The sequence below is a fragment of the Centroberyx gerrardi genome, chromosome 5 (genome assembly GCF_048128805.1).
Source record: "Centroberyx gerrardi isolate f3 chromosome 5, fCenGer3.hap1.cur.20231027, whole genome shotgun sequence".
Classification (NCBI taxonomy): Eukaryota; Metazoa; Chordata; class Actinopteri; order Beryciformes; family Berycidae; genus Centroberyx; species Centroberyx gerrardi.
The window spans coordinates 2,956,086-2,983,937 of NC_136001.1; the positions used below are offsets into that span (position 1 = coordinate 2,956,086).

The 27,852-nt window shown below is 41.8% G+C and overlaps 1 protein-coding gene across 5 annotated transcripts in view; it reads left to right on the forward strand.

Moving 5' to 3' along the window:
* Positions 1-27,852, forward strand: part of plekha6 (pleckstrin homology domain containing, family A member 6) — a 117,592-nt gene that overhangs the window by 75,531 nt on the left and 14,209 nt on the right. For 2 of the 5 annotated variants that reach the window (XM_078283486.1, XM_078283483.1), the window contains exons 7-22: positions 6,914-7,107; positions 8,094-8,663; positions 9,853-10,357; positions 11,085-11,171; positions 13,098-13,151; positions 15,763-15,834; positions 16,359-16,439; positions 17,072-17,221; positions 17,778-17,873; positions 18,542-18,653; positions 18,776-18,915; positions 22,181-22,256; positions 22,533-22,636; positions 24,399-24,557; positions 26,777-26,929; positions 27,705-27,838. In XM_078283486.1, the coding sequence (XP_078139612.1) occupies positions 6,914-7,107; positions 8,094-8,663; positions 9,853-10,357; positions 11,085-11,171; positions 13,098-13,151; positions 15,763-15,834; positions 16,359-16,439; positions 17,072-17,221; positions 17,778-17,873; positions 18,542-18,653; positions 18,776-18,915; positions 22,181-22,256; positions 22,533-22,636; positions 24,399-24,557; positions 26,777-26,929; positions 27,705-27,838 (2,687 nt within the window). Of the gene's footprint in view, positions 1-6,913; positions 7,108-8,093; positions 8,664-9,852; positions 10,358-11,084; positions 11,172-13,097; positions 13,152-15,762; positions 15,835-16,358; positions 16,440-17,071; positions 17,222-17,777; positions 17,874-18,541; positions 18,654-18,775; positions 18,916-21,215; positions 21,384-22,180; positions 22,257-22,532; positions 22,637-24,398; positions 24,558-26,776; positions 26,930-27,704; positions 27,839-27,852 lie in introns of all 5 variants that reach the window. The other 3 variants (XM_078283487.1, XM_078283485.1, XM_078283484.1) reach the window with 3 other exon arrangements.

A 27,852-nucleotide genomic window follows, 5' to 3' on the forward strand; every position in this document is an offset into this window, starting at 1 on the left:
TCAGCCATCTTGACAGCCAGTCTGCAGGGAAAACAAGTGTAACAAGAAAAAAATATATGGTTACTGTTATCCTTATGATTCCAGACTTTTCACACGCTGTATTTTTATGTGTGTTCATCTGTCTCTGAGTATATTTATCTATTTATACTGTTCCACACTCGTCTTCTCGCCGCCCTGCCACTATCTCTCTTCCCTCTTCATCCCTCGTTCAGGGCCAGTGGTTGTTTTTGTGCTCATTCGCTTGTCCTTACTCTGCTTTATCTGTGTGTGTGTGTGTGTGTGTGTGTGTGTGTGTGTGTGTGTGTGTGTATGTCCTGCATGGCATTGTAACCTTGTCTCACAGGACAGTGAGTGGACATTGGCACCTCAGATTGCTTTCTCTCTTCAATATTTGCTGTAGTTTTCCATGGCCAGAGAAATGTGGACGTGTACCAGCGACGTGAACAGAACAGTCCATATACCATAAATCTTGAGTCAACTGAGGCTTTTTTTTGTTTAATCTCACAGCATTCATGAAAGTTGCATTATTATAAATCCTTCAATGCAAAGAAGCATTTTTGAAGCATTTGAGACACTGAAGCATTTCTTCAACATTGTTGCTACGTTTCTGTGGCATGGAAAAACATCATGTGCAAAATGCAATAACCTGAGTAAAATGAGTAACTGTAAAGCAACGTGATGCCAGAGGCCTTTGGTGAGTTCCTAGAAATCAAACCCTTTTTAGATGATGCCTTTCTTATTACAGAGGAAATTACTGGAGGCATCATTAATACTTTATACCTTCTTAGGGAGATACTGCATCTGTTGTTTTACTTACTTAGTTTCAAAACCATTTCTACCACTTGGAACTTGGAAAACTTAAACTAAAATATTGCCTCAAATTTAATCTAAGTAATGTGTTGGGGCTGAACAAGGGAAAATCCACCCATCAGCAATGCATGAGATTCCCTGGTTTTGCCCATACCAGCCCATGTGGTCAGGAACAAGTGGGCAGTTTTTTGTTGGTTGGCTATTCATGACTTAGGCTGCGGTCGAATAGTCTTTTTTGCTTAGGAAGGTTCCTAACTGAGTGAAATGACCCGGAAGTACCTAAGTGGCAGCCATGATAAGAGCTGTTCGAATTCTCTACATGCTAAGGAAAGGTGCTTCAATGCTTCCTTACTTAGCTCCTTTAGCATAGGATACACTGGACCATCCTTTACGAAAGGAAAGGAGATAATGCCATCCCACAATTCTTTGCGGCAGCAACGACGCACCATTCGACCGTTCACGAAAACAAACGATCATGACCGACAAGGGACGCAGATCATCATGCAAGTTACCGTTGCTTATTAAGCATGTTCTATCTTATGCCATAACTTGCTAATATGCTTATATGTTTTTAACTTTCAACAATATGTTAAACCCATAGAGGTGAACTATGAACGTTACGCTGCTGTCGTAAAATGATCAAAGTGAAGTTAACGTTGTAGCGTAACCTATGCTCAGTTTGCATTAATTATTTCTTCATTCTGAGCGTTGTTGTATTGCCGGCCTTTAGGAATATCATTAATTAATTTTACTTCAGTCACAGATGCTGAAACCCTTGACTTAATAAAGGCCTGTATCAGCCATAACAACTTCAAAGCACAATCAAGTCAACATTTCAAGGTGTTTACTGAGTTGTGTGGTGGTTCTTAAGCTATTATATGCATAGGCTTATAATCAGATCATAATCAGCATATTAACCATAACACAAGTCTGTCTTTCAAGAAAAAGGGATATTAGACGTTTTTAGCCAGATGATGTTTTTAATTCAACATGTTAACCCTAACCCAACATGTGAAACTTAAGAATGATGATATGTACAGTAGCAGATTTGTAGGCCTAACAAGTTATGCCTATCTTGCATGAATTTAACAATTATTTTCATACAATCATACTAATTGGGATTCATGTCGATAAATATGAGCGGACAGGAGGCTGAGCGTGAGCAACCATTCTCAATGTGACAACCATTTCGTTTCACTTTTGTGACTGGTAGCCTATATTCTTTTTTTATTTCAATTCCAACCTTGGTGATGAAGCAATATTTTTCACTGGGTTGTCCACGTTTATATAGCCTGCATGAAACAACACGGTAAGAACGCACGGGGCGAAGTATCTAAGATGCGCTTTTAGTAGTCCATCTCCGGAACATTGTAGTTTCATCACGGCAGACCCACGTCATTAACATCCGCCGTCGCATAATTACGTAACCTAGTGTAAGTGCAGTCGGATTCTCTTAGCACCGCGGTTGTCTTTTCCTAAGTCCTTATGAATTCTCCTTCACATCTTTCCTTGACCTCATGACGTTTTCCAACGAGGTCAAGGAAAAGTGGTTAGGAATAGGAGTTAGGACGTATTTTTTTGACTATTCGACCGCAGCCTTAGTGATGGTAGGTCTGGGACTTGAACTCACAATCTTGAGCTCCAAACACCAGCCTCCACTGTGGTGTGCCAGGGTGGGGAAACAAAACAAAGGGACAGTCCCATCTATGTTGAAAGCCTCAGAAAGAATATTATAACTGTATTAGTGCTCCACATTAATCAATTCAAACATGGCTTTACAGATAACATATTGACAGTACAGACATAATTTGTCTTTAGTTTGATAAAGATTGATCAAACTATCTTGAACATGTCAAATTGTCAATTTATTGCAGCTAGATGTTTTGATCTACTGTACGCTCAGTTTTCATGATATCATAACAATTTTTTGTCTTTTTTATGAATTAAGTATGACAATTTTTTGCTATAAACAGAGGGGGGCGGCTTCAGAATCGGGGGTAGGTACCAGTCTATGAAAGATTTATCTCACTTCAGCTGACATTTCAACTCTCTAAGACATACGGCTGACTTGATGAATTTTTGAAGTTTTGATTTTAATATATGTGGAGATTTGGTTATTATGCAATAAGGCATGCCCACTTTCATCAATCACGACCAAATTTAATTAAGTCGACTTAGACATGATCCTAGAGCATGTCAACAAAATTTGTGTGTGTGTGTGAGACAGATTGGGTGACAGGGACTGAGAGGGATGCAATGCCAAAGGACCTGAGGCCATGTTTGACTACTCAGGCACACCATGTACTGGAGGTGTTTACACACACACACACACACACATGCACACACACATGCACATACACAAACATGGATGCACAGTGCACATTTCCTCATGGACAAACACTTGTGGACATGTGCAGGTGTGTGACAAACTCACTTGGCAGGTACACAAACACACACAACATGCACACACACACATAGACACACACTTAACAGTTTAACAGGAGGCTTTTTGCAGAGTGCGTTAATGGAACCTGAGGAGGCTAATGGAGAAAATGTTTACTGTACATTTCCAGGAGAATGGGTTTGACATTTGAACATGCACAAACACATGTAGATAGATAGATAGATAGATAGATAGATAGATAGATCATATCAGATGTGGACGACACTGATTGAACCAGATCCCAGTTTTGAACAATAATACTACTACTACTACTAATAATAATAATGATAGTAACAATAATAATCATCATAATAATAGGAACGATAACAATGATTATAATAATAATACTGTGTGTTTTTATCTGTATTATTTATTTATTTTTTAATTATTATTATCATTATTATTATTCAGATGAAAGAGGAGGAATGGTGAGAAGGAAAGAGGAGAAATGTCAAATCCATTTTCTCCTCCGTCCATCCTCTTCCTACTGACTGAAAGAATGAATGAACGGAGCGGACGATAAAGGGGGGGGGATGTCACATGTAATATACCAACCCCCACCCCCCACCCCCCAACCCGGTTGCTAGGTTACTATTGGCTGTCACTACGCAGCAATTTCAGCCAATTGCATCACCTCACTGTGACCGTTTGGGGCGGGGCCTCAATACATTCCACCGTGGAAGGAAGTGACTTGTGCATTTCTCAGTGACATCATTTCCTCCTATTCCCCTATGGCAATTACACCCCTCCTCCACACACACACACACACACACACACACACACACGCACCTACACACACTGATGCAAAGGAAAGAGCAGGGATTGTTACTTAATTATACTGTATTTAATCATGTCACCCATTGTAACTGAAGCTTTGGCGATATTGTTAGTTTTAACATGCCAGTAAAGCCTACTGAATTGAATTGAATTGAATTGAACTGTTGAACTGAGAGAGAGAGAGAGCGAGAGAGAGAGACAGATAGAGAGATTGAGAGAGAGAGATCACCAAATGAGGAGACACATCCATAGGCATGCACACACGCACACACACACACACACACACCTACACACACACACACACACACACACACGTGGATATCTGGTTTGCTTATCGTTTGTCTTCAGTCAGCTGCTATAATCACCAGCCAAGGGCAAATATAGAACTAATCTGGCAACGCACAAAATGTTCACACACACACACACACACACACACACACACACATGCAGACAAACACACACACACCAAAACATATTTTGATCTATTTAGTCATTTTTACATATTTACATTGTATGAAACAAGTGTCAGTAGCATCAGGCAGAAGTGGGCAGATCACTCCACTACTATCAAGAAAATGATGCCTACTTCAAACTTCACTGCATTTTTACACATTTTGACCGGCAGAAAAATCTGCCACTGGAGTGAGTAACGATCCACATGAGGAAACAGTACCAGGATACAGCTAAGAACAATGTGACACAGTAAATAACCTGGAAACTGGTGGGACAAATGAAAATGATAGTGGGGTGTGGTGTGGTGTGGTGTTACTGTGGCTGGGCTGGGACAGTTAAGACTGTGTGTGTGTGTATGTGCATGATCCCTGGCCTTTCACACTGGACCTGGAAAATAAAGCGTTACCCATTATTCACACAAACAACAAATCAGGATATTGAAAATGACGTCAAGACCTGAACGCTTTTTGGGATTGACATGAAAAATATTTGGGAACTGTAGTATTCTATGCATCTTCAGTATTCATATTTTCATCCATTTCTGTCTTCACAGTGTTGTATTTGAAGTTTGCCACTGCTTTTTTATTGGCTCAAGGCGTCAAATAGCAACCACCTTAAAGTGAAACATTTACCGTAAGATAAATATCTTGGCTTGATTTGTTGATTTTTTGGACTATACAAATGTGCGGTTTGCTAGCCAATGCTATGCAAAGACGTATTATTCACACATACCTGCGAAATATCTCAAAAGGATGTTGAAGAGGTTTAATGTGCAGTCTTGGCAGGATGTCTGCAGGTCCTGAAAAAGTCTTAAAATGTCTTTTGAATTTGATGACAGTGTTCAAGGCCTCAAAAGTCCTTGAACACTTAAATGCAGCCTTTCAGTCTTAAATCAATTGTAGAGGCTTTAATGTTGCCCTGTTTTTTCAAGTGAGAAATTGAATTCTGACAGGACTGACTTTATTCATTTTCATGTTGATTTCAGTGGTGAAATTGGTCATATATGTCATTAAAAATGTCTTAAAAAGTCTGATTTAGCTTTGTAGCTTTATGAAAATTGCAGATATGTTGTTTTAGATGCAAGAGTGGGATTTTGGGTTTGGAACGTTTTCAGCTGTGCATTTCAAAGTCTATGCTGTAATAGTTACTCTTAATCCTAATCCATCAGCAGTACAAGTCATGGAATTCAGCTCATTGCAGATTCACACATTATCTGAATCTCTCATGAAATGTTTTGCATATGTTTTTTTTTTTAGGTTAAAGTAATATTCGCGTTCATTCACAACACTTCCTTATGCAATATGAATATTTGTCAGGTTATCACATGAATGCCACTAAGGCCAGACATTGAACTCCTTATTTTTTTTAATTGAATTGAAGCTTATTTTATTGCTGCACTCATTCTAAGTCACTCTAAGATAAGATCCTCAGCTTAATGCTTATCATGTCAATGTAAACAAATGGTGTCCAACTTCTTGGTCTGTGCCGCCCCCATGTGGCGTGTTTGTGAAATTACAATAAATGCGTGTGGTATGCTTCTCATTGTTGATGGGGTTTCCTCAATGTCTGAGAGATTTTCTCCTTCTACAAAACAACCAACCACTCATACACACAGCCACAGCCTCAAAGGAACATATTATGGGGTTCTAACATTACTACATTGCAGAGTATCTGGTATCCTCACTATAACCACACCTACACAGACCATACAGGTGGCCCCATCAGTGTGCACTCAATCACCTTTGACACCTTCACCCTTAACCTTTCATCCCTCACTCTCTCCTATCCATCCCCCCATTGTCCATCCCTATGAGGACCCTTGGGCCCTAGCTGTCCTCCACTGTGCCTGTGGTATAATGTACAGCAGGTATAGTGTTGAACTTTTATTGCCCTTCTGTTTAATCCTGTATCCAGTGTTGGATGGCTGCATGATAAGTCTGTTATACTGCATGTCTGATTTACTGTTGCTTAGGTGCCTGATGATTCATTAGTAACACATAAACGTCACACAGACTGCCACCCAAGTGTTCGCTATTCCACACACAAACACACACACTCCTGCCATTATCTGTTCTTTCTGTCTTGTACCGTATTATCCTAACTTTACTTTATGTCCTGTGTCGTTCGGATGTAGAATGCATGCAAATTCAGAAATCTTATTGGAATTGAAACCTGTACTGTGATCATCAGATGATCTCAGTAAATCCTAAACCTTTTCCACCGCAAAATATTACAGGTGATTGCTGCTTAATTCAACGAAAGTTTACCAAAGGATTGTGCATGGGTGTCATGCTTGTTCATTGCATGAGGAGATGATTAATTTGTTGATTATGTTGATGGTGATGTTGATTATGAAGACGATGACGACGACACTGTCTAAGAATTTGTCTCCTCATTCCCTGCCTCTGTTTCTTTTCTCTCCCTCTACAGGTGTGGTCCGAGGAGGAGGGCGGGGAAAAGGACGAGGACGAAGGCGAGTTTAAGGGTCCCATTGTGTTTTGCATGCAGGCTGAGCACGCCGGGACCAGGACCTATTACTTCAGCGCCGACAGCCATGAGGAGCAGGAGGAGTGGATTACAGCGATGAACGATGCTGCACAGGTCACCGTCCAGACAACACAGAGGTACTGCGCGGAGACCAAGGAGACACATTCCAGTGTGTTGTGGAAGGATTTTCCTCAACAGTCTGTAAAACCTGCAATCAAACCTGCCTCACCCTGCCTAGGAGCTGCTGACCCACCTAAAACTACCTTATTAGTATGGCTTTCAGTGGAGAGTTTTAGTGTCCCATGATGCTCTAAATACTGTTTCCTGACAAGAATACAATTCTGAGCGAAGTGAAAAGATCTCTACTGCCACTTGACTGACTGACTGACTTAAGCCCTTTGCTCCTCTAGGGAGCATAGGCCAATGACAAATGTCCTCCATTTCACTTGGTTGTTGGCGGTTCTTTCGAGATCACCCCAGTTGAGCCCCCTCTACTGCCACACACACACATAAACACATACACATCTACTGCCATTTTCAACTACTCAGCGATGGAGGATGGTGCTATGAGTGAGCGACTGTCATCGCAACACATTTCAGCTATAAAAACTAAAAAGCCTCGCTCTCAAGCCAAAAAAGTGAATGACAATGCAATATTATTATTCCAGTATTTAGCATGGTGACGTATTACCTCTTCACTCGATGTTTATGTTGGTTCTCTTCTCTAATTAACTCGCTTACTCCTCTACATTGGGGATATGTGGTTTTATTGTTTGCGTCTATTACAAGCCACTGTAATTCAAAGGGATGGGGGATGGGGGGCATGTGCCAGAGACCTGTGTAGGAGGAGATAAGTTCTATCAATGTTGTTGCAATTCCTAGTGGTTGCTGATAGAAGTAGATAAAAGTCATCAATTACTTAATGTCCCTTTAAAGATCTTAAATATTACCACAAAATAGCAGCTATCAGCAGCTTCCACCAAAAAATATTGATATTGTAAACAGCCTTCAAAAACCTATATCGGTCGAACCCTAACCTCTATATCAGCTCTATACAATATCTCTCTCTTGCTGCCTGTGTCTTTCTCACACTTTAACAGTTTTACTCTTTCGTACTCCACAGAACAAACTCAGAGAGCCGCGTCACCACAGCTGAACTCAACCATACCATGGTAACGAAAGCACCCGACACACACACACTTCAGCATCCGGAGACGCAAACGCACAACGAAGCCGGCGGCGACCTGCACCCCCACCCTAAACTTAACGGGGTCGACACCCTTGAAACACCCCCTCCCTCCACCCCCCACTCGGACCAGGAGGTAAGGATGAGCGACGAGAGAAGAGGAGGCGGAGGAGCAGGTCCTGGCTCCGGCCACGCCCCTCTCCCAAACCACCATCCAAATGGCTGGGGCAACTATGGCCCAGCCAACACCCCCCCCCACAATAGCAATAGCAATCCCCCTCCAACTAGGAGTCACAGTGGCGATCGCCCACCCCAGGGTCACCCAGAAGTGGGTGTCGGGCCGCCGCGGGACCCCAGGGATCAGCAGGAGAATGCGGTGCTGAGGAGGGGCTTCGTGCCCAGGACGGCTCCAGAGAGGATGGCCCAGAGGAAGAGCTCCATGACCCAACTGCAGCAGTGGGTCAACCAGCGCCGGGGCGCGGGCATGTCCCAGGAGGACATGAACAGGTAGGTAAACAGAGGAGTGTCCTTGTGCGGAAGGTGCAGAATTGCCATGAGCGAATATACATCACCTTAAATAAGCTGCCAAGGGCAGATGATGTTAAATTAGTTGAGGAATAAATATGTGTTGCTCTGGTCGTAGGTGAACTGTTGCCCGATGTAAGAAATGGTTGAGTGATATTACGCGAAGAGCCAAACAGAAGGGGGGGGGGACAGTTTGGCTACAGGAGGGGGGGCATCCACCAGCCAGTCCCTGACATCTATAGAGGATGCGGCTGCGTCCACAGTCCCCACTCTGTGTCATGGCGCACACTGACAGTTCAGTCAGTCATTCACACCATAGCCACATGTGTATATAGCTAGAATGAAAAATGTTGTCATGAAATATATATATACATATTTGTGCCTGCTTGACGGATTTCTATCAAAGTCAAATTGACCATATCATCCACAAAAAGGGTGGGAATGCTTTTGAATAGAATCCCTTAATGCTCGCATCGCTTAGTACAGCCAAGATAATAGCACAGCACAAGACTGTGCTCTGTAGCGTGCACTTTTGCCCTGGCCCGAGCAGCAAGCTTAAATGCCCGTAATTGCGCCTCTCCTCCCTTTTTGGCAGAGTTCATGGCGAGTCACCGAAACACCAAATGACCGCAAAAACCTGTGTGCGCCTGACAAAAAAAAGTGTGCCATCACGAAAATAGAACCCTAAGACCCTGACCTCTGCACGCTTTATTTTTGGTTTCCTGTTATGTTAGTGCTCTGGGAATTGAAACTTATTCTACTGTTGACCTCATTGGAAGTCACGCTGAATAAGAGGCAACCAAATTACCTAACATGAAATTGTAGGTGAGGCACAGGAAAAGGAAAGGACAATAGGTTAGAGAAGCGGGCTTGTGGCAGGAAGGCTGCTGGTTCAGATCCCCAGACTGTCTGAAAGGGAATGAGTAAAACCTCCCTCCCTGAACAACTACTCTTGAGGTGCCCTTTAGCAAGGCAAGCAGCCTTGCTGGTTGTACTGTGCAGCTCCCAATGGCTGACAGTAGTAGATTGTGGTTGTACTGGTCAGCTCCCAGTGTGAATGTGAAGCAAGGTATAAAAAAATAGAAATAAGCCAAGGTCCAAGAATTATGGACAGAGTTCTGCCAAATTTTGAATTCTGCCAAATTCCCATTTTCTTTTCCTGTTCTTCCAGTCCCTCTCGCTACTACACAGTGAACCGAGGGGTTTCGGCTGATTATTATGGGGTCTACCCTGGTGGTCCCCAATATGTGGAGGAGTACCCCTTGTACCCGCCGGGGGTTCGACCTGAGAGCATCTGCTCTGTCTCCGCCGTGGGGGGGTACGACCGCCGATGGACTGTTGAGGAGAAGCGCCGGTCGCTGAGGGACGGACCCCCTCCGTTTTACGGACCTCCAATGCCCAGGGACCCCTGGGGGCCCCAGTACTACGGCGGGAGCCCCATGGAAATGGCCCAGACCTCCATGAGGCGTCTGTCCATCCAGCCACGCTCCAGGTCTGTACCCAGGTCACCCTCCTCGTCATCGGGGGGGCCCTACTCGCCAGGGCCACCCAACTTTGCTTCGCCAGCTCGATCGCCGTCAACACGCTTTGACCGGCTTCCAGGAAGGATGAGGGAGGACGTGATTTATGCCGATCCATCCGTGTACGGCTTGAGAAGATCCCTCAGCTCGCCAAAGGTGAGAGGGGTTGTGTGTGTGTGTGTGTGTGTGTGCAGTATTATACAGTGGCTATAAAGAGTATCCCCCCCACACACCCTCCCACTTGGCTTTACGTACGTATTTTCTTTGGGGGAGGTTTGGGGATTTTTGGTCTAAGCTCATTTGGGCTATGTTCTATCACTGGAAAAAAAAATAAAAAAAACATTTCATTGTATATATTGTTCATTCTTCAGGTTTAGGCAATAGTAAGCCAGTGTCCTTTCAAAATAGTACAGATTTTCCTTTCTTGTCAGTTCTTGCATGTTTCTTGAATACTTCTTGATAGGATTTTAGGATGTAGGTGTATTCTGCTTCATAATACTGCAGAACAGTGTCGAATACCTTTTGGTTTAAGACTTCCTATCAAGAAAGGTGACCTTAGAGCGTTTTTGAAAAAATATAGTCAAAATATCTTATTACCTAAATATGAAAAATGAAAGGCAAAATGAAAACATGTATTTTTGCTGCCAATTTCTAAGTTTATCTTGTGAGATAAATTTACAAACTGGCCGCATTTTTTTTTTTCACCTTGCCTTTCAGGGCTTCCGTTTAATCCCATTTAATCATTGTAGGTAGTGGTTTATGCTCACATAGATTGTCGTTGTATGAGAGAGGTTAATGTTTTGTTTTCATATGCTGTAACCATATTCACCGTCTTCCACTCTTACATCCTCCCTTCCATCCGTCCCTTCCTTCCTTCCATCAGTATGACTACCCTGGTGATAGGAGGTCCCTAACCCAAGGAATATACCACTACAACTACCCTGCATCCCCCTCCATCCACAACAAAATGGTATGTGCCACTACTGTCCACTAATACACATCCATCCACAACACACACACACACACACACACACACACACACACACACACACACATCCTTGTACCATCCTTGTAGTATCCTTATGAGAATCTACAATTGACTACATTCATTCCCCAACCCTTAATCCTAAATAAACCTAATCCTAATTCTAATCTTAACCCTAAAATCCTAATTTTACATTAACCTTAACGTGAAAGGAATCTATCCTGAAGGACTATTAAAAAAAAACAGCTATTGATGATATACCTTGCATTTCTGGGCTATTCTGTTTTTTTGGTGGTGTATTTTTATTATTCCCGTGGATACTTGGCCAAACGTAGATGACGTGACATCACATGAAGATATTTCCAGAGCAGCCACAGTGGAGTTTGATAGCATAAACGTCAGGTTTTGGTGTCAGTCCCTCAGAATCAAAGCGTAAGGGCATGTTGTATTTTGAGTAAGTGGCACGACTCAAGCTTTTTCTCGACTGGAAAAACTCTCTTGCTGTTACTATGCTATCGTTATCACTATTGATATTGCTCTCTTCACCTGAGGGTGTTCAATGCACTCCTGGAGTGCATTGAACACTCTTCTGTACATTTTCTGTACACTCTTCTGTACACTCTTCTGTACATGTTTCCACTATTTGTCTTTCATAAGCCTCTACCCATCACTGTCTCTACTGTATGGACTGTATGGATTTATTTTTCCCTCTCCTGTTTCTCTCTGCTATTCTCTTCATAACACTGTACTCTACTGGCCCCGCTAGTGTGTGTGTCCGTGTGTGTGTGTGTCTGTGTATGTTCTATAATATATGAATTTGTACTATAGAGGCTTTACAGTTGCATCATAAATCTCTTATCAACCACAGCTGGCACCATCATGGAGGTCCATTGGAGAACTGGCTGTGATCACATTATGGTGAAAAAAAGAGAGACATCTGACAAATGTTGCTGGGTGTGGGTGTAGATCCTTACAGTAACATTCTAAGTAAAAGTGAATGGTCTGATGCGGTAGATTTGTTTCCAAATGTAGGTTACTGTGACAGAGTAAACTGTCTTGTCTGTCTTGTCTTTAGCCCTAGTCTCTACTCCAAAACACATAGTTGTAGCTTGAGAAGAGTCAGCTCAGAAGTAAAAATCGGTGACTTTTTCACATAAATAAGTGTCTGTTTTGCTACTCTCCATCGATGATTGGGGTCCTCTGGCACACAGGAAGTGATGCGTTTTACATGTCCAAAGTGTTTGGAATAAACAAAAAAAGAACTGGGTAGTTAGCATGAGCAGCAATGGACACCACGGACCTATAGAAACTCAAACTTCATCAACAAAAAATCCCAAAGAAGAGACATCACAGTACCGCCCACACTGACTGTTTGATTGAAAAGTGATCCCTGGGATGTGCAGTGCAAAAGCAACACAGCAATGAGCACTTCGCACCAATGGTGGAGACAAAAAAAACAAAAAACCTTGGATCTTGCAGATTACCACTTTAATATTAACAAACATGCAACAGCCAGCCAATACTAACACTAGCTACAAGCTCTGTAATGTTAGTTACTTAGCAAATCAGATGTGCTAACTATAGTGATGTTAGCTTACCAGATACTAGGTTAACTAGCTAACAAGCTGACACAAAACAAAAATCAATCAGTTTCCAGTCAAAAACAGCACAGACTTTAAGCATGTGTACCCTATTCATGTTGAGACAGCCAAGTTGTACATTTAGCAAAACAATCAGCTATTTTCAGTCATCGTTGCCCAAGAGCTGTGGACCTCCAATATGGCCGCCAGATGGGTTTTGTTGAGTTGTGTCGTGTTGCATTGCTTTACGTCAGCTGGAAGCCCTCTATATGTACTGTATGTGTGACTATGTGATCTACATGTATGTTGCTGTTGCTGCTGCTTGGCTCAGGAGGACATATTAGACCTTCAACTCCAGCGCAACCTGGAGTACCTAGACCAACAGGTGGGAGGCCGGATACACACACACACACACACACACACACACAAGCACACAAGCACACACACACACACACACACAGACACACAGACACACACACACACACACAATTTACAGCATTGTTTGATAGCTATTCACAGAGGCTACTGTATGTCTTACATTGTCAATACCTGTGCTTCCTTCCTTCCTTCCTTCCTTCCATCCTTTCTTTCTTCTCTCCTCCCCCCTTCTTTCCTTCCTTCCTTCCAAAGGATGCTTTCCTTTGCTTAGTTTCTCACCGCTGTGTAAAACCAGATAAATCACAGTTCCAGTGCTGTTACACTGCTCCTGTTACACAGGCTTGTTGTTAGGTCTCTGTATTCCTATTGAGCTGATGAATGCATTGCTTCAGGTGAACGAGGGAAGCCACCTTATTGGCATGGTCACCCGAATGGTGGAACGCTCCTCCTCAACAGCAAAGCTCTTTGCACAAGTAAGAGAGGAGAGAGCGCCGCCGAGAGGCAGGCTTCAGCCAGCAATGCTGTCTCTGTATTCATGCCTCAGAGCTTTTAGGGGCTGCTTCCGCCTAGATAATAATTCCCTTTTCCAGCAGAGCTCTCCAATGCATGAAATTTCTCATTTCTGAACTAGGCATAATCAAAGTCCACCAAGTTAGATAAATTCATAGAATCTAGCTAATTAAATCATGTCCAGTCTAGTCAGTGAAGTTCAGTCCAGTCCAATTTAGCCATAATTCCAGGCCTGGATAGTCCAGTCGAAGTCCAGTTTAGTGTAATTCTAGTTCTAAACAAGCCTGCCTCTCTTTCTTTTCAGTCTTCTTCTCTGGCATGTGGACATAGTGTAGACTCTCCTTAACGTCACTCACATTCAAGCAGCGTTTGCAGTTATGTTCTCCATTATTCCTGCTTCATGTTGTGCAGTTCTTATCGTCTTTCATACCCGTTTAGTGTTGTTAGCCCCAACCTGTCACGTTTCCCCCATCTCTGTCCTTATAATAGCTGTTTTTCCATCCATGTGCCAAGGAATTTTTACATAAATTTAAATTAAATGGCAATTAGATGCATTTCCATCAGCTGGGTTGAAGCAAATAAATAGGCTCCCTGAATGTCAAAAAATTTAATCCATGAGAAAAATGGAAAAAATGTTTCAAGAATTGATTATCATTGATTAGTATTGGGCAAGTTGTTATTGTTCTTTAGTGGCAGCTAATGTTGGCCATATTTCATGCTTTCATCTAAAGATGAAAACAAAGAAATGCACTTGGCAATGTTCAATATATGAATCAGCTAATTGTTGTATAATCATGATGGAGACTTATACAGTACATATTAGAAACAACATGTGTGATATTCTAATGTACAAATTACTTTGACAACTGCGTTTCCGTCGCTATTTCACACAATTTCTTTATCAGCAAAATATTTTTTTGCTTCAAGTGAGGGTAAAGACTTCTTCGTGATATTGAGGCAATTGCATTTCCATACAGCTTTTCTAATTCAGTACATCTTAATTCACAAAAAACACTTGAACCCCAGCTAATGATGCGACATCCTTTTCCTCATGTCCCCATCCAAAAGTGCCTTATGCTTCCATATGTTTGTTTGGTTTTTAACATGGATGGTGTCATAGGGAACAAGCCCCTAACCCTGGCTGTGTTAGTGCCATGCTCCACCCATTGAGCTACACAGGACTACAATCTACTCTAATACAATACAATGCAAATACAATCACTGTGCTTAGGAAGACAGAGACAGCCTGAATTTGAACTTTGCTGTTTTAATTGAGATGGGCAGCTCGGAATGCAAGCCTATAGCCTAGCGATTTATCACCCACACTGCATTCACTAAAAACTTTTTATCGTGTTATTTTGTAATTCATTTTCAATTTCAATTTTCACTAAACCACCGATTTGAAAAGCCCCCACAGCCCTGTGTCTCAATGCTCAAAGCGATATATTACATCCCCCTCCCATTCCATCCTCACTCAATCTCAGGAGGACATACTGTAGAGGACCTGGATATGGTCTTTGCTTTGAGGGTATGGGGGGGTGAAGGGGGGAGGTGGGGTGGGACGGTGATGGTGGGTGTTGGGACCTTGACCTAAAGAATACTCACCCTCAACCTTTTTTCAGTTATTTATTATCATACTTGCATTATTAATCATGCCATATTTCAATTTAGTTCTTCATTCTGAGACATGCACAGAACAGCTTGAGGTTTACAGACTGGCGCTGAGCCAAAGTGCAGGTATGCAGTATCAGTATGGTTAACATGCTGTTTATATTAGGCTGTGGAATGGCTCCATGGAGTTCTTATGTTCCCATCTGGCTTCTGGCCAATGTTACGTTTCTGTGATGGACGTGAATTCACTGTAAAAACACAGAATACTCAGCCATCAAAATAAATAATTGATTGCAACATAATCATTACTTTGCTGGCTGATGTTTCTCCACACATTATATATTATATATAAAACCCATGACAATTATGCCAAACATTTCTCAGAATAAAGAACCAAATTAAAACATTGAACTTTTTGTTTTGCCCCATTGGAGTGGTAAGTTTTTGCACTGCATGATTGATACAGCCCATTTAGTGTCCAATCTTTGTTTTCACAGGTGCCTCCTTTCCATGATGTCTACAGCAGGGATCTACATCCCACACTGAAGCTCAACGAGATTGAAACGAGTGTAAGAGAGATGCAAATGCACACACACATGCAGAGAAATGCATCCCAGCTACACAACACTAACTCATAGGCAGCCAAACAAATGGAGACGCACTAGCATCCGCATCACACAGACAAACACACACATACTTAAACACAAAATCATTTCCCAGGATGTTATGAGGTCAATGTTGTTCAAATTGAGCATGGAGGCTCACACTGACTCAGCTGACAGTGAAGCGTGTGGCGGCAGCAGGGTGTTCTGGGAAAAAATTAGATGAACAAAATTAGACTTCTTGATGCTTATTTCTGGTGACTTTTCCAAGAAGGACTTGTAACCTTCTGATTTTCTGGGAAGATCCTAAATTTTACATGATGTGTCCTTAATTTTCTCATTTAAATTGTTACTGTGAACACACACACACACACACACAACACATGTGCATACACACACACACAAGTGTACACAAGCAGGGATGTAAACAAACACATATTTCTGTACTTTCCCCTAATGTATGTGTTTTCTTCTCCCTCTGCCTGGCACAGAAACTTTTGGGCCGACTGTGTGAACAGAACCGAATTCTGAAAGACCAGGAGGCCGTAGTCCACAGACTTAGAATGGACAAGGTACACCTTCTAACATACATTATATTTAGGTTAAGACAAAAATGTTGCCCTCCTTTTGATAATTCAGCATTATAAAAAGAGACAATGACTGTGATTGTTAACATGAAAGAAAATTTCATGATGGCATAATAATAAAACTTATGAATATTTTTGGCAAAAAAATATAACAGATAAACCTATAATATCACTTTTAGAAGTCACACCCATAAAGCTTATCATATGCTTTTCATATTTCATATATTGACAATATATGGTAATATACCCCCACTTTTGTTTGGGCCAGTGCTCAAAGTAAATTTAATAATTTCACACATGCAACTGAGCAATTTCATTCAAATAGATCTAGTGCCACTGTAATATGTGTTAACATTGAATTCCATAAGAATATAATAAAACGTACCCCTTTCTATGGGTGAAATTATAACAGCAATCGGTATGCTGATGATGTATGTTTTAATAAGTCCCCATGCAAGTGATTCAGTATTCCTCCCAGCACAGGAATAATATGTCTTCATGACTCAAAATAAAGGGAAGTTCAAATTCATCACTAATTGTTAAAGTTTAGGAAAGAGGGCAGGGAAGCTCACTCCTAGTAAACACTTACACACCCCTGTTGTGGTTGCTGTTCCCAGGACAGCCTGGAGGGGACGCTAGTGGCCACACATCAGGAGATGGAGCTTTACCGCAACCAGCCCCTGGCCATGGAAAAACTGCAGTTCAAGAAGGAAACCCTGCAGAACCAGCTCATCAACATCAGAGGAGAGCTCTCACAGGCATCCAGTGTAAGAGGCTTGATCAGATACTCAGGATACTATCTATGATACTATTCAAATGTTGACAGGGGGAGAGAATCTATTTTGAAAGCCTATTCAGTTTTCACAGACACCTTTTGGTCTTTCTTCAATACAATTGGTCATAGGTTCGAGGAACTTGTTTTTGCATTTATCTTTCATTTAATCAGGTAGTCTCAGTGAGATCCAGATCAGCTTTCATGAGAAACATGAGGTTAAAAAACATTAATAAAATTGACAAAGAAAATACGCAGTGCTATCAGCCACATGTTCAGTCAAAACGTACACAACATACATTAAAGGGTTGAAACATGAAAAAACATTTAAAAAACACATTATACAAAGCAATTCCAAACATCATTGAAAATATGGATAAATCACTACTTTAAAATCATTGAAGGGGACAAGAAGTTATAATTTCAAAATGCTTTGCAATCACTTATCAAACTCAAACTCGTCAAAGATGCAACTTTCTTTCTTTTTTTTAAGACACAGAAGTGATAAATGTATTTCTAAGTGTTCCTGCATTTTGTTGTTTTTCTCTCAGGCTTTAACTACCACACGCATGGAGTTTGAAGCATTAGAGGATGAGGCTAACGCTATCCATGGAGACCTATGGGAGCAACTTAATGCAGGAGGGCAGGTAAACACATTGCTTCTCATCAGTGTCAGGACCCCACAAGAGGTCATACTGTGTAGTCACGCCTGTTTGTCTTAACAGGCTGGCTCAAATCTTTATGGGAGACAAACACCCTGTTGCCAAATGGAAGTCTGTGCTTAGAGAAATGCACAAACTTGTTGTTTGGACAGTGACTTAAAACACAACAAAGTTATATATAAGAGATCTCACTTAAGATACAGTCTCCATTGATTGTTTTCAAAGTAAATACCACACCCAGGCTGATGTAAAAAGTAACAGCTGTCTTATCAGAAATGTGGGAGTATGAATCCCTTATCTATGATAATATACATTCATTTTTCGCAATTTCTGCTGAATTATTTACATATATGCTTGAGGTCACATTTCTATTGAATTGAGAAATCTACAGAGGGCTTTTATTTCTCTCAATGGAGTGCAACCGGTCCAAAAACGTAGGGAGTGCAGACACATGTTTCATAAGAACGTAGGAGTAATGATGTAACCATCTCTTGGTGGCTCTATTATTTTTCTGAAGCAAATTAGACAAGAAAACATGGGTCACCAATATTAATGGCTACTCCATTTCTTGGCTCCCTTCCCCGTTTTTTTCCCATCTCTCAACTTTTCTTTCCAACTCTCTGCCTCACTGCTCTCTCGGTCCTGGCTCACAGAGTGAATTGGTCCATAGGCACATCCAGAAGGAGTTTTGGAGGGTCCAGGATGTGTTAGAGGGACTACACAAGAATAACTCATCCAGAGGCACTGACACAGCCAAGCACAGAGGTAACAAAAAAGAGCTCAAATATAATCAGTATGTTTAGTGGAAAATGGGTATTACCAGTGTCATTATCATGCACATTAAAATGATTCTCTCCATACCACCCCTCTCTGTTTCTCTTTAACAGTGGCCAGCGGTGCGTCAGGCTCCTTTAGCACCAATAGTCCAGCCAGTCCCCTGAGCTCAGTAAGCCTCACCAGCCCGCTCAGCCCTTTCTCCCCAGTGCCCGGCTCCCAGGCCTCCCCCAGTAAACAGCTGGGCCCGGAGGTAAGCACCGGACGCACCCAGCCCGGGGCCAACCCCAACCCTAACCCGGAACCTGACACTAGTACCCGCTCAGACTCCAGCACCAACCCTGAAGTCCGTAGAAGGTCCAGCCCTAAACCTCGTCCTAAGTCATGTATAGGCCCCCATTTCAAAACTGACTCCAAATCTGATCCCAAACCTAGGTCTAGACCCAAAAGCTACAGGGAGCCTGACCCAAGCCTCCATGCAAACCATGTAAATTGCTATACTTGTGAAACCCAAACCAACCAAATAGTCCCCATAGAGATGGCAGTCACCCGTGAACATACCATTCCTCAGCCCCCACTAGCCCTCCAACACACCCTTAGGGAACCCTCTGACAGATTAGAGCCTGTAGTAGAGGAGACAGACCACAACCCCAATTACAGAACCAACACAAACTTCTACCAAAATATAAATCCAGCCAAAGCCAGTGCTGGAGAACAGACCAGATTCCTCCACATACAACACCAGGACTCTATCCACACCACCAAATTTGCCAATCAGCATTCAGATGCAAACCAAACTCATCCTGACCATCAGGAAATCAGTCAGCTTACCTCAAATGCTCCCGGTCAGCAAGTCATGATTGGCCACAGAAAAGATGTCTATCCAGACTCCCACCCACCTCCCCTCTCAGCTGGCCGTCATGATGGCCTCAGGTACCTGTCCTCCAACAGACGCTTTTCTACCCCAGAATCACAGATTCTGCTTTTCCAAGACTCTTATCAAGCTAACCTGTTAGCGGTTAGCTACAGCCCAGACCTTTATACACCATCTTTGCTGTCCCCACGTTTCAGAGCTGCTAGCCCTGAAACCCAGAACCATCACCAGTTAGCTTCTCGGGCCCGGCTTCGTGCAAGTGCCAGGCCACTCACTTACCCCAACAATCAGCTGGACCTTGGCAATAGCATCGACCTAATGTTCTGTCCTGTATCGCAATCTGATTCACCCAGTGAGCATTCACGTAAAGTGTTCATGCAGACCCATCTTTAAACCCGCTGGACACAATAATGAATGCTAATAAATTTCCACCGATTCATAGTTGACCTTTGCACTCAAACATAATGAACGAATGAATTCAATCAATATTGGTCTGTAATTCTGAAAAGGCAGGGACATGTAGTGGTTTTTCCCCACATAGTAAACCGTTTTTCGTTGAGTTAATTTGAAGATTCTCCCATGGCTTAAGTACTTCAGAGCCCTTTTGTCTGCTCATGTGGAGACAGTGACAAACTAGTTTAGAAAGCCATTGGTACCATTTAATGAAGTTAATCGACCAGGCAGACTCAAAAAGATCCTTATCTGCCTCATCAGTGGTCTTTCTCAGATTGCTTTGGGGGAATCCCATGATCCTCACTGACTCTCAACATCTTTTTTTCATGTGGAGGAAAGAAGTGGCACACATCCCTCTATTTTCTAAATATCATTATTTTGAGCGCAACACCCTTTGGCACCAATGCGCTTCAGTCTGATTCCCATAAACCTTTTCGGGAATTGATTTGGTAACGGTCAGATGGAAGGCAGAACATTTGGCTGAAGTTCAGTTGAAGGTTCAATTGTGCTATCTCTAAAAAAAAAAGAGCATAGGCACTGTTAATCTCACTGTTGCACGTAAACCCTCCATGGTACAAAAGGCTGGCAGTGACTAATTTTGACCACAAGACCTGCCATTCTGTTTGTAAATGGCATTTCCAGAGTTTTCCTGTCAACCAAATCAAGCTGGACAGTTAATTTAGATAATTGATTCTGAGGCATCTTGATTTGGTTTATTTAGCAGTAAGAGAGTTAAGAGAGCTGAAAGATAAATGTCCAGCTGTGAACTGTTTGACTAAGTAATCTAAGCATGAATTGCTTGTGAATGATGGAAAAGTAGGTATGGATCTTTCATACAGTGCTGACTTCCTTGCCCTCTTGCCCTAGAGCCAGCTCAGCTTGAAATGATATTGAGGACAATACTATTTTACCTATGATCAATTTAACACTTACAAAATGGTGGATGTAGTGTGATGGATATATTACAGAGGTTTATCCCCTTTGGTGGACTGTATGAATATGAGTATGAGGCCAGGCATTTCATTGGCCTGTGGTCTTTCACCCCTTACCCTCAACATGGGATCAGGGTTCCATTCCACAAAATCATTCCCATGAATCCTTTCTGCTCTGCACTCTGCCTGGCTTGTTGTCACTCCTCCTGATGTACAGCGCTCTTTCTTCCTCCTACTCCTCCACCTCCTCTTTCTCCCCCCCCCCCCCTCCCTCCTGCCCTCTCGGTGATGTAGGAAATTGGCCCCCCGAGGCCTCCTCTTCCCAAATCGTATTACCCTTTGGAGCCCTCCCCTACCTTCCCTCCCTCCATTCCCCCCCTGCCCTATGACAGCGCCGCCTGGCTACGCAGCTTGGGCTTCGATGATGGTTACCTAGACGATGAAGACTCTCACAACAGAAAGGTATTTGGGGATGGGAGGGTGTTTCTGCCCCTGTCCAGCCCCCACTTCACCCAAGTGTCAGCGAAACTCGTCCTTTGAAAACACCACCCTCAACCTAAGCCATCCCTCCATGTTCCAAAAGTATTTTCTCCTTCCAAACCTCTCCATCCGTTCAAGCACTCCACCCATTGCTTCTGTTTATCCCATTGTGTCTCCATTTCAGCCTGCATTTGCCCTCCCAAAGCACTGGTTCCAGAAGTGGCTGCTTCCCCTTTGCCCCTTTTTGATGGATCTGACACTTTGGAACAAAGGCCATGTCAACTGCATGTTGTTTGGATGCAACAGAAACCAAATGACTGTCAATCATTTGTCAATAATTAATTAGACAAAAGCTTTTCAAACGGACCACTTAAGCTTTCAATTCAAAATGGACTTCTGGTGCTTGTAGTGCAAATGCATTCTCTAGCCTAAGATGAGCAACATGCTTTCAATCGTAGAATCAGGACTGGAGGTGTGGAGTTCTCCACCATCCCAGTTCCTCCCTCATGCTCTCTATGTGCCTGTTTGTGTAGTGTCTTGGTAGTGATGTGGTCATGCTAGTTATTGTGTCTGTGAAGTAGTGTGTTGTCTGCCATTACAGGTATACCCGTCAATTTAACATGATGCCCTCATTGCTATCCACACTAATGCATTATCTAATGCATTCTGAGTCTGTATGACTATAATCCACACCTTTGGATGAGTAGTGTATCTTCCACACCTTCAAGTGGTTTTAATGTTGATTACACAACAATAAAGATCAGTTCTCTGTCTTCCAGCCCAAGTTTGGAGAACGGACCAATAGCAATGAAGTGCAGGATCAGGACCAGGAAAGACAATCCACCATGAATAAAGGTACAACAACTGAGGCCTGTCTGCTGGGTAGTGAAGTTTGCATGTGGTATCTCATGCAAGTCGAGTTACTGACCCTTTCTCAGCTCACAATCACTAGAAAGCAACTTACTGTAAGGCATTGTACAAAGTCTTTTTTAAAACTGACAGTAGAGAATTAAATCAAGTGGGATTCACAGGATATACATTGCCTTGTAAAGGTAGTGTGCCTCCATGCTGAGAGAATTTAACTTAATTTCTTCCCCATGGTCTGGACTTGTCTGTTGTATCCAATGCCAGTTGGCATTGTTCCTCCTAGGACCAAGTCACCCACCGACGATCCAGACAGCAGCTATGATGGCGTCTCCCGGCGTAATGGCAAGGTGCCTAATGGAATCTCCAGGGTAGGTCGACCTAAACTTCAGTACTTTCAATGTTAACCGCAGTTTACACAGATGTGTAGCTCTTCAAACAATTGTCTTCAAACAATAACATTCAATGTAACAACATTCAGTATTGGTCAAATAAAGGAAATACCAGCATTAGCGGCCACCACAATCAGCCAAAACAGCTGTATTGCACATTAGACTTAGATTCTAGATGTCACAACACAATTTTCCTATGAGAAAAGCCATTGTTTTGGTGTTTTGTTGATGCCTCCAGTTCCTGGAGTATAATTTGTATAGTTTTCATGCTGTGTTTTTCATGAGTGTCCTGGCTATTGTCCAACGTTAAGGTTTGATGCAGTCAGAAACACTTACGTCAAAGGTGTTTGGACCATTTATTGTGACAAATGGTTGGTTGACTTTGCCGGAAAAGGCTCTGCTCTTGAGGATGGTCTCCAAGTGAATCTAAGCAGCATGTGAGAGATTATGTGGCGTAAACCCCAAGGCACAGCAGATAATAAATCATTCAATAATATGACAACCATAACATAAAACCTACTACTCACAGGATGAAATGCGTCACCACAGGATCAAGGGGATCACTCAGAATATCATTTGTCCTGCTCTGCCTGGGAAATGCACTCCTCCTATTCTCAATATTCTTTTTATCTCTCATTAACTCCATCCATTTCTTTATCCTTTGTCAGTTATCTGTAGGGTGGGTAGTTTAATACTTATCCTAAACTGTATTTATTGAATGGCCACAACTTTAGTGTTAAGCACATACAGGTGTAGCCTGCATGCAGTAGGTAGTAACATTAACAACTGATCTCCTCCCTTACGGGTTTGTGTTCAATATTAATAAAATCAAAATGCCTTCAACAGACAGTAAATATGACTATCATTCTAATCATTCTAATTCATTCAATTTATAATGTCAGCCAACTGTAGTGTCATCAACAAATGATATCACTATTGCAGCATTCCTTTGACTGCATACAGGCCAGCAACACCAAATTAAGGCATCTTAGCTGGATGTTGGATCATCATAACACAACACAGCAGTTGTTTTTATTAAGCCTTGGTTCTACAAGCTCTACAGATAAAGGAATGTAACACTATTGTTTCAAGAGAAATTCTGGTGTTGTCTCAGCCCCATAAGTGGGGCTGAGATCTGGTCAGATGGCCACGGCATTAAGTTATTAGTTATATATGCTGATGTTATTATCTACTTATATTTCTATCTCATGTATTGCTCAATTGTTTTCATTCTGCCATTTACTTTTTTTTGTAATTTTTTAGTTGGTTATTTTGATTTAGATTTTTTCATAACTATAATCTATTATTACTTTTGTACTCTTTTTCCTATTTTTACTAATGCTAATTTTAATTTTCATTTGTAAGTTAATTATTAGTTAATTTCCCTTTTAGTGACTCAGTTGATACAGGTGGTCATCTCACAAGCCCTATGGGTTTTTTTCAGCCACCTGTGCATACTGGACAATCTTGTTTAATTCTGTCTATTGACATTTTATATTTTACTTTCTTGCACAAATACACTAAACTAAAACTAGTTTACATTGTTTTCACACTCACCACACCATTTAATGTCCACCCATGTACTGTTGATGGGAACATTGCATATTAAACATTGTCAAGTAATAATTACTCCTTCAGGCATTCTTGTAAGAGTTCAAGTGGATCATGCCAAGTTTACCTGCATGAGAGTCAGTTGGATTGAGTGATACAGAGCGTATTTTCTGTCACTGCTTTCTCCTAGGAGCGTCCAAAGAGTGCCGTGTTTCCTGCCGAGATAAAGTCCAAGATGAGCGTGGAGGAGCAGAACGAGCGAATCCGCCGAAACCAGAGCAGCTCTGTAAGGGACAAGAGGCGAAGTCTAAACCTTTCAGGTGGCCAGTCAGCAGGCAACTACAAAGTGGTATGTTTGATTATCCATTTAGAACATGCTGTCAACATGTCGATGGAGCAATTCCTAACCATATGTGACACTGCGAGCAACTTGGTGGATAGGTCTCTCTATTCTGCAGCAGTAGGCCTATAGCAGTAGAATTTTAGTAGCCTAAATGATTTCTATTCCATTCCATTAAATAGAACAGAATCGTTGATAAAGGGCCTGATTGTTGAATATCTTTGCCTTTTCTACATTATCTGTAGCCTATGAATAAAAAAGGCTCTGCATTAATTTAATTGCTTTGTCATCCACCGAGTTACACTGGTATGTCAACAAACATTCTATTTTGTAGATTACTGGAGACAAATTTTCATCTTTAGACTAATTGCCAAATAAATAGGCTACAAAATAGTTAGAAGTAGGCTAAAACTTACTGGGAGTTATTATATTAAAGTTATTAAAGCCCCCACAGGTTTGCCCTCAGTTGATATCGCAATCCCCTGATTTAGTCTAAGAGCCTATGCTATAACTTGGCTACTTTTGTTGTCCATGAAGATTTGGGACTTTTTAATAATCACGTAGCCCAAAGAAATATGATAATAACTGACAACTGTTTATTCACAGGCGGGCCTTAAGACATCTGATAGGTTGACAAACAATTAACCTTAATTTCAACAGTCAGTGACCCAAAATGTATTTTAGGAACACAAAAAGTGTAGATTGTATCGAAATAACATGTTTTTGAGTAGGCTGATAGGATGGGCTACTGCTCAGCATAACAAACCGTTCATTCTTCATAGGCTATAAAATGAAAAGACTGGCCTAATTTCAAATTCCAGAACATAACAGGTCATGAACTACACATAACAAATAGGCTAAATTAACCATAAATAAATAGTAAATAAAAGGCTGGCTGAAACAGCCTACATTGAAAGCCAAGAAAAATGAATAGGTTTGTTGTAGGTCTGGGTGTATGCATTATAGGTTAACAATAAGCAACAGCATAAGCTGTTGCTTAAGCCTATTTTTCCACAAAATAGACAACGTGGCAAAAGGTCTGGCTATGAAACTGCTGAGAAATCTGAAAATAATATCAGGCAGCAAAGGCCAAATAAAAAGCGGTCTGGACTCTATGTCTTAAAGCATCAATATTAGAGGAGCATCTCCGTTTTTTCCAACAGTCTGTTTGTTTTTTCATCCAGGATATGCAAGGCATTGCTCAACAAGTGCTCGCTATCCACACACAGAACATTCATATTTTTGCCAACAATTATTAAGGATGGATATGCTATTATTTGAATTATAATTAATTATATATTCACCCAAAAATGAAAATTTGGTCATTATACACTCACCATGATGTCAGTCAAACACTACTATGTCCACATAACATAGGCCTACAGTTTACAGTTCTAAAAAGCAACAAGTGTTCTGAATCCAAAAGATTACACTGTGAGTCCATTATTTACCTCATTATTTCCCAGATTTCTCCCACTCACTGAACTCTGGTCGCCCTCCAGCAATCTGGTGGAAGAGTCATGCTGCCTTCCTGTTCTCTTCTGGAGTAGTTGGGTTCAAAACTGGAGTTAGAAGCCAGGAGTGGACGGGGTATGTGCTATCGGCTTAGGAACAGAATAGAAATAAGAATAGAAAAAGAAAGACATGTTATGGTTTATTTTGCTAAATGCAATAAATAAACAGGTTTGAATTAGAGAATAGGCTACCTAAAAGCCAGCCATCTGGAAAAGTAGACTGGGAGATCCTGCTGCTGCGGTTTAGTTCGTCCAAAAGCTCTAAAATTGCTTTGCTTGGCAGTCTGTTTGTTTGTATTATTTTCGCTGGCATTTTCAAAAATGTTTACACGGTTCTCAGTGGATTCTCTGATTTCAAGCGCAGCTGACGTCTCTTTCTCCCTATCAGAGCTGTCATCTCTGAATGGATGTCTGATTAATACGTGCTCTCCCTATGTATTATATTACATAGGCGATAACCATTCTTGTAATTACTTTCAGTCTTGGTAAATCGCATTACACATGCCAATTCTTCTATTTGCATACTCTCCTCCCAATATTTTTCACACTCTGCTCTCTTATTACTAAACTCAGGACAAGCTTCAGATTTGCATTGTTCAACCAGGCTTCTCGTTCTTCAATTTGTTGCTCATTTCATTGTGTGTGTGTGTGTGTGTGTGTGTGTGTGTGTGTGTGTGTGTGCATGTGCGTGTGCGTGTGCGTGTGCGTGTGCAGATTCGGAGGCGGCTGACAGCCCACGAGGTGGATATTAAGGACTTAGAGGCAGCAGTTCGAGGCCAGGGGGTGGAGTCGCCCAGGGAAGAGATTGCCCGCCTTAGACGGTTACAGATCGAACCAGACCACTATGACCTGGACATCAGCAAAGAGGTGAGACAAGCAAGGTCTAGGTGATCTGTGGACTAATGAGTTCTCAGACCCGTTTTCTCACATCATGCCTAAAATATGACAGAATCTGAATACTTGATGATTTCAACATCCATGTCTGCTGCGCGTCTTCCAGCCTACCCCCATGCACTATTGCAGTGATTCTCAACCTTTTTCATATCAAGGACCCCTAATTTAGTACACATTAGAGCCATGGACCCCCATTTGCTAAGATTTTCGTCTCTCGGACCCAAATCTGAGAATATTTTTATTGTTAGATACGATTTTGTCCAGAATTCCATGACTATCTGTATTGTAGGCAGAGCGATAACAGTGAAACTATGATCAAAATAGCCATTGTTCTATGTTCTCTAACTGTGTGAACTTCTTGTAAATGAAATAATGGCGAAGTTTAATAATTCATCAATTTGCTGTAGACCCCCTGGAACCCCCTCAAGGACCCCCCGGTGGTCCCCGGACCCCACGTTGAGAACCACTGCACTATTGAGACGATATCCATGTGTCTGATCATAAGGCTATTGTGTATGACCTACTACTGTTGACTAATAAAAGGACATATGCACATGCTCACACTTTCTCAATGTTCTGGACAAAGGTCTTTGTTAAATGTCATGAAATACAATTACATTTGTGTGTCTGTGTGCCTTACCAATTACATTTGTGTGGCTGTGTGCCTTACCAATTACATTTGTGTGGCTGTGTTAATAAATGGTTATGTATGTGTGTTTTTTTTTTTTCTTTTTCTTCTTTTTTTCAGCTGATGGCACCCGACAAGGTTCTGATCCCTGAGCGCTACCTGGATACAGAGGATAACACTCCTCTGAGCCCTGAGGAGCAGAAAGAAAAACAAAAGAAAGTAGAGAGGATCAAGACCCTCATCGCCAAATCAAAGTATGTTTAATGGA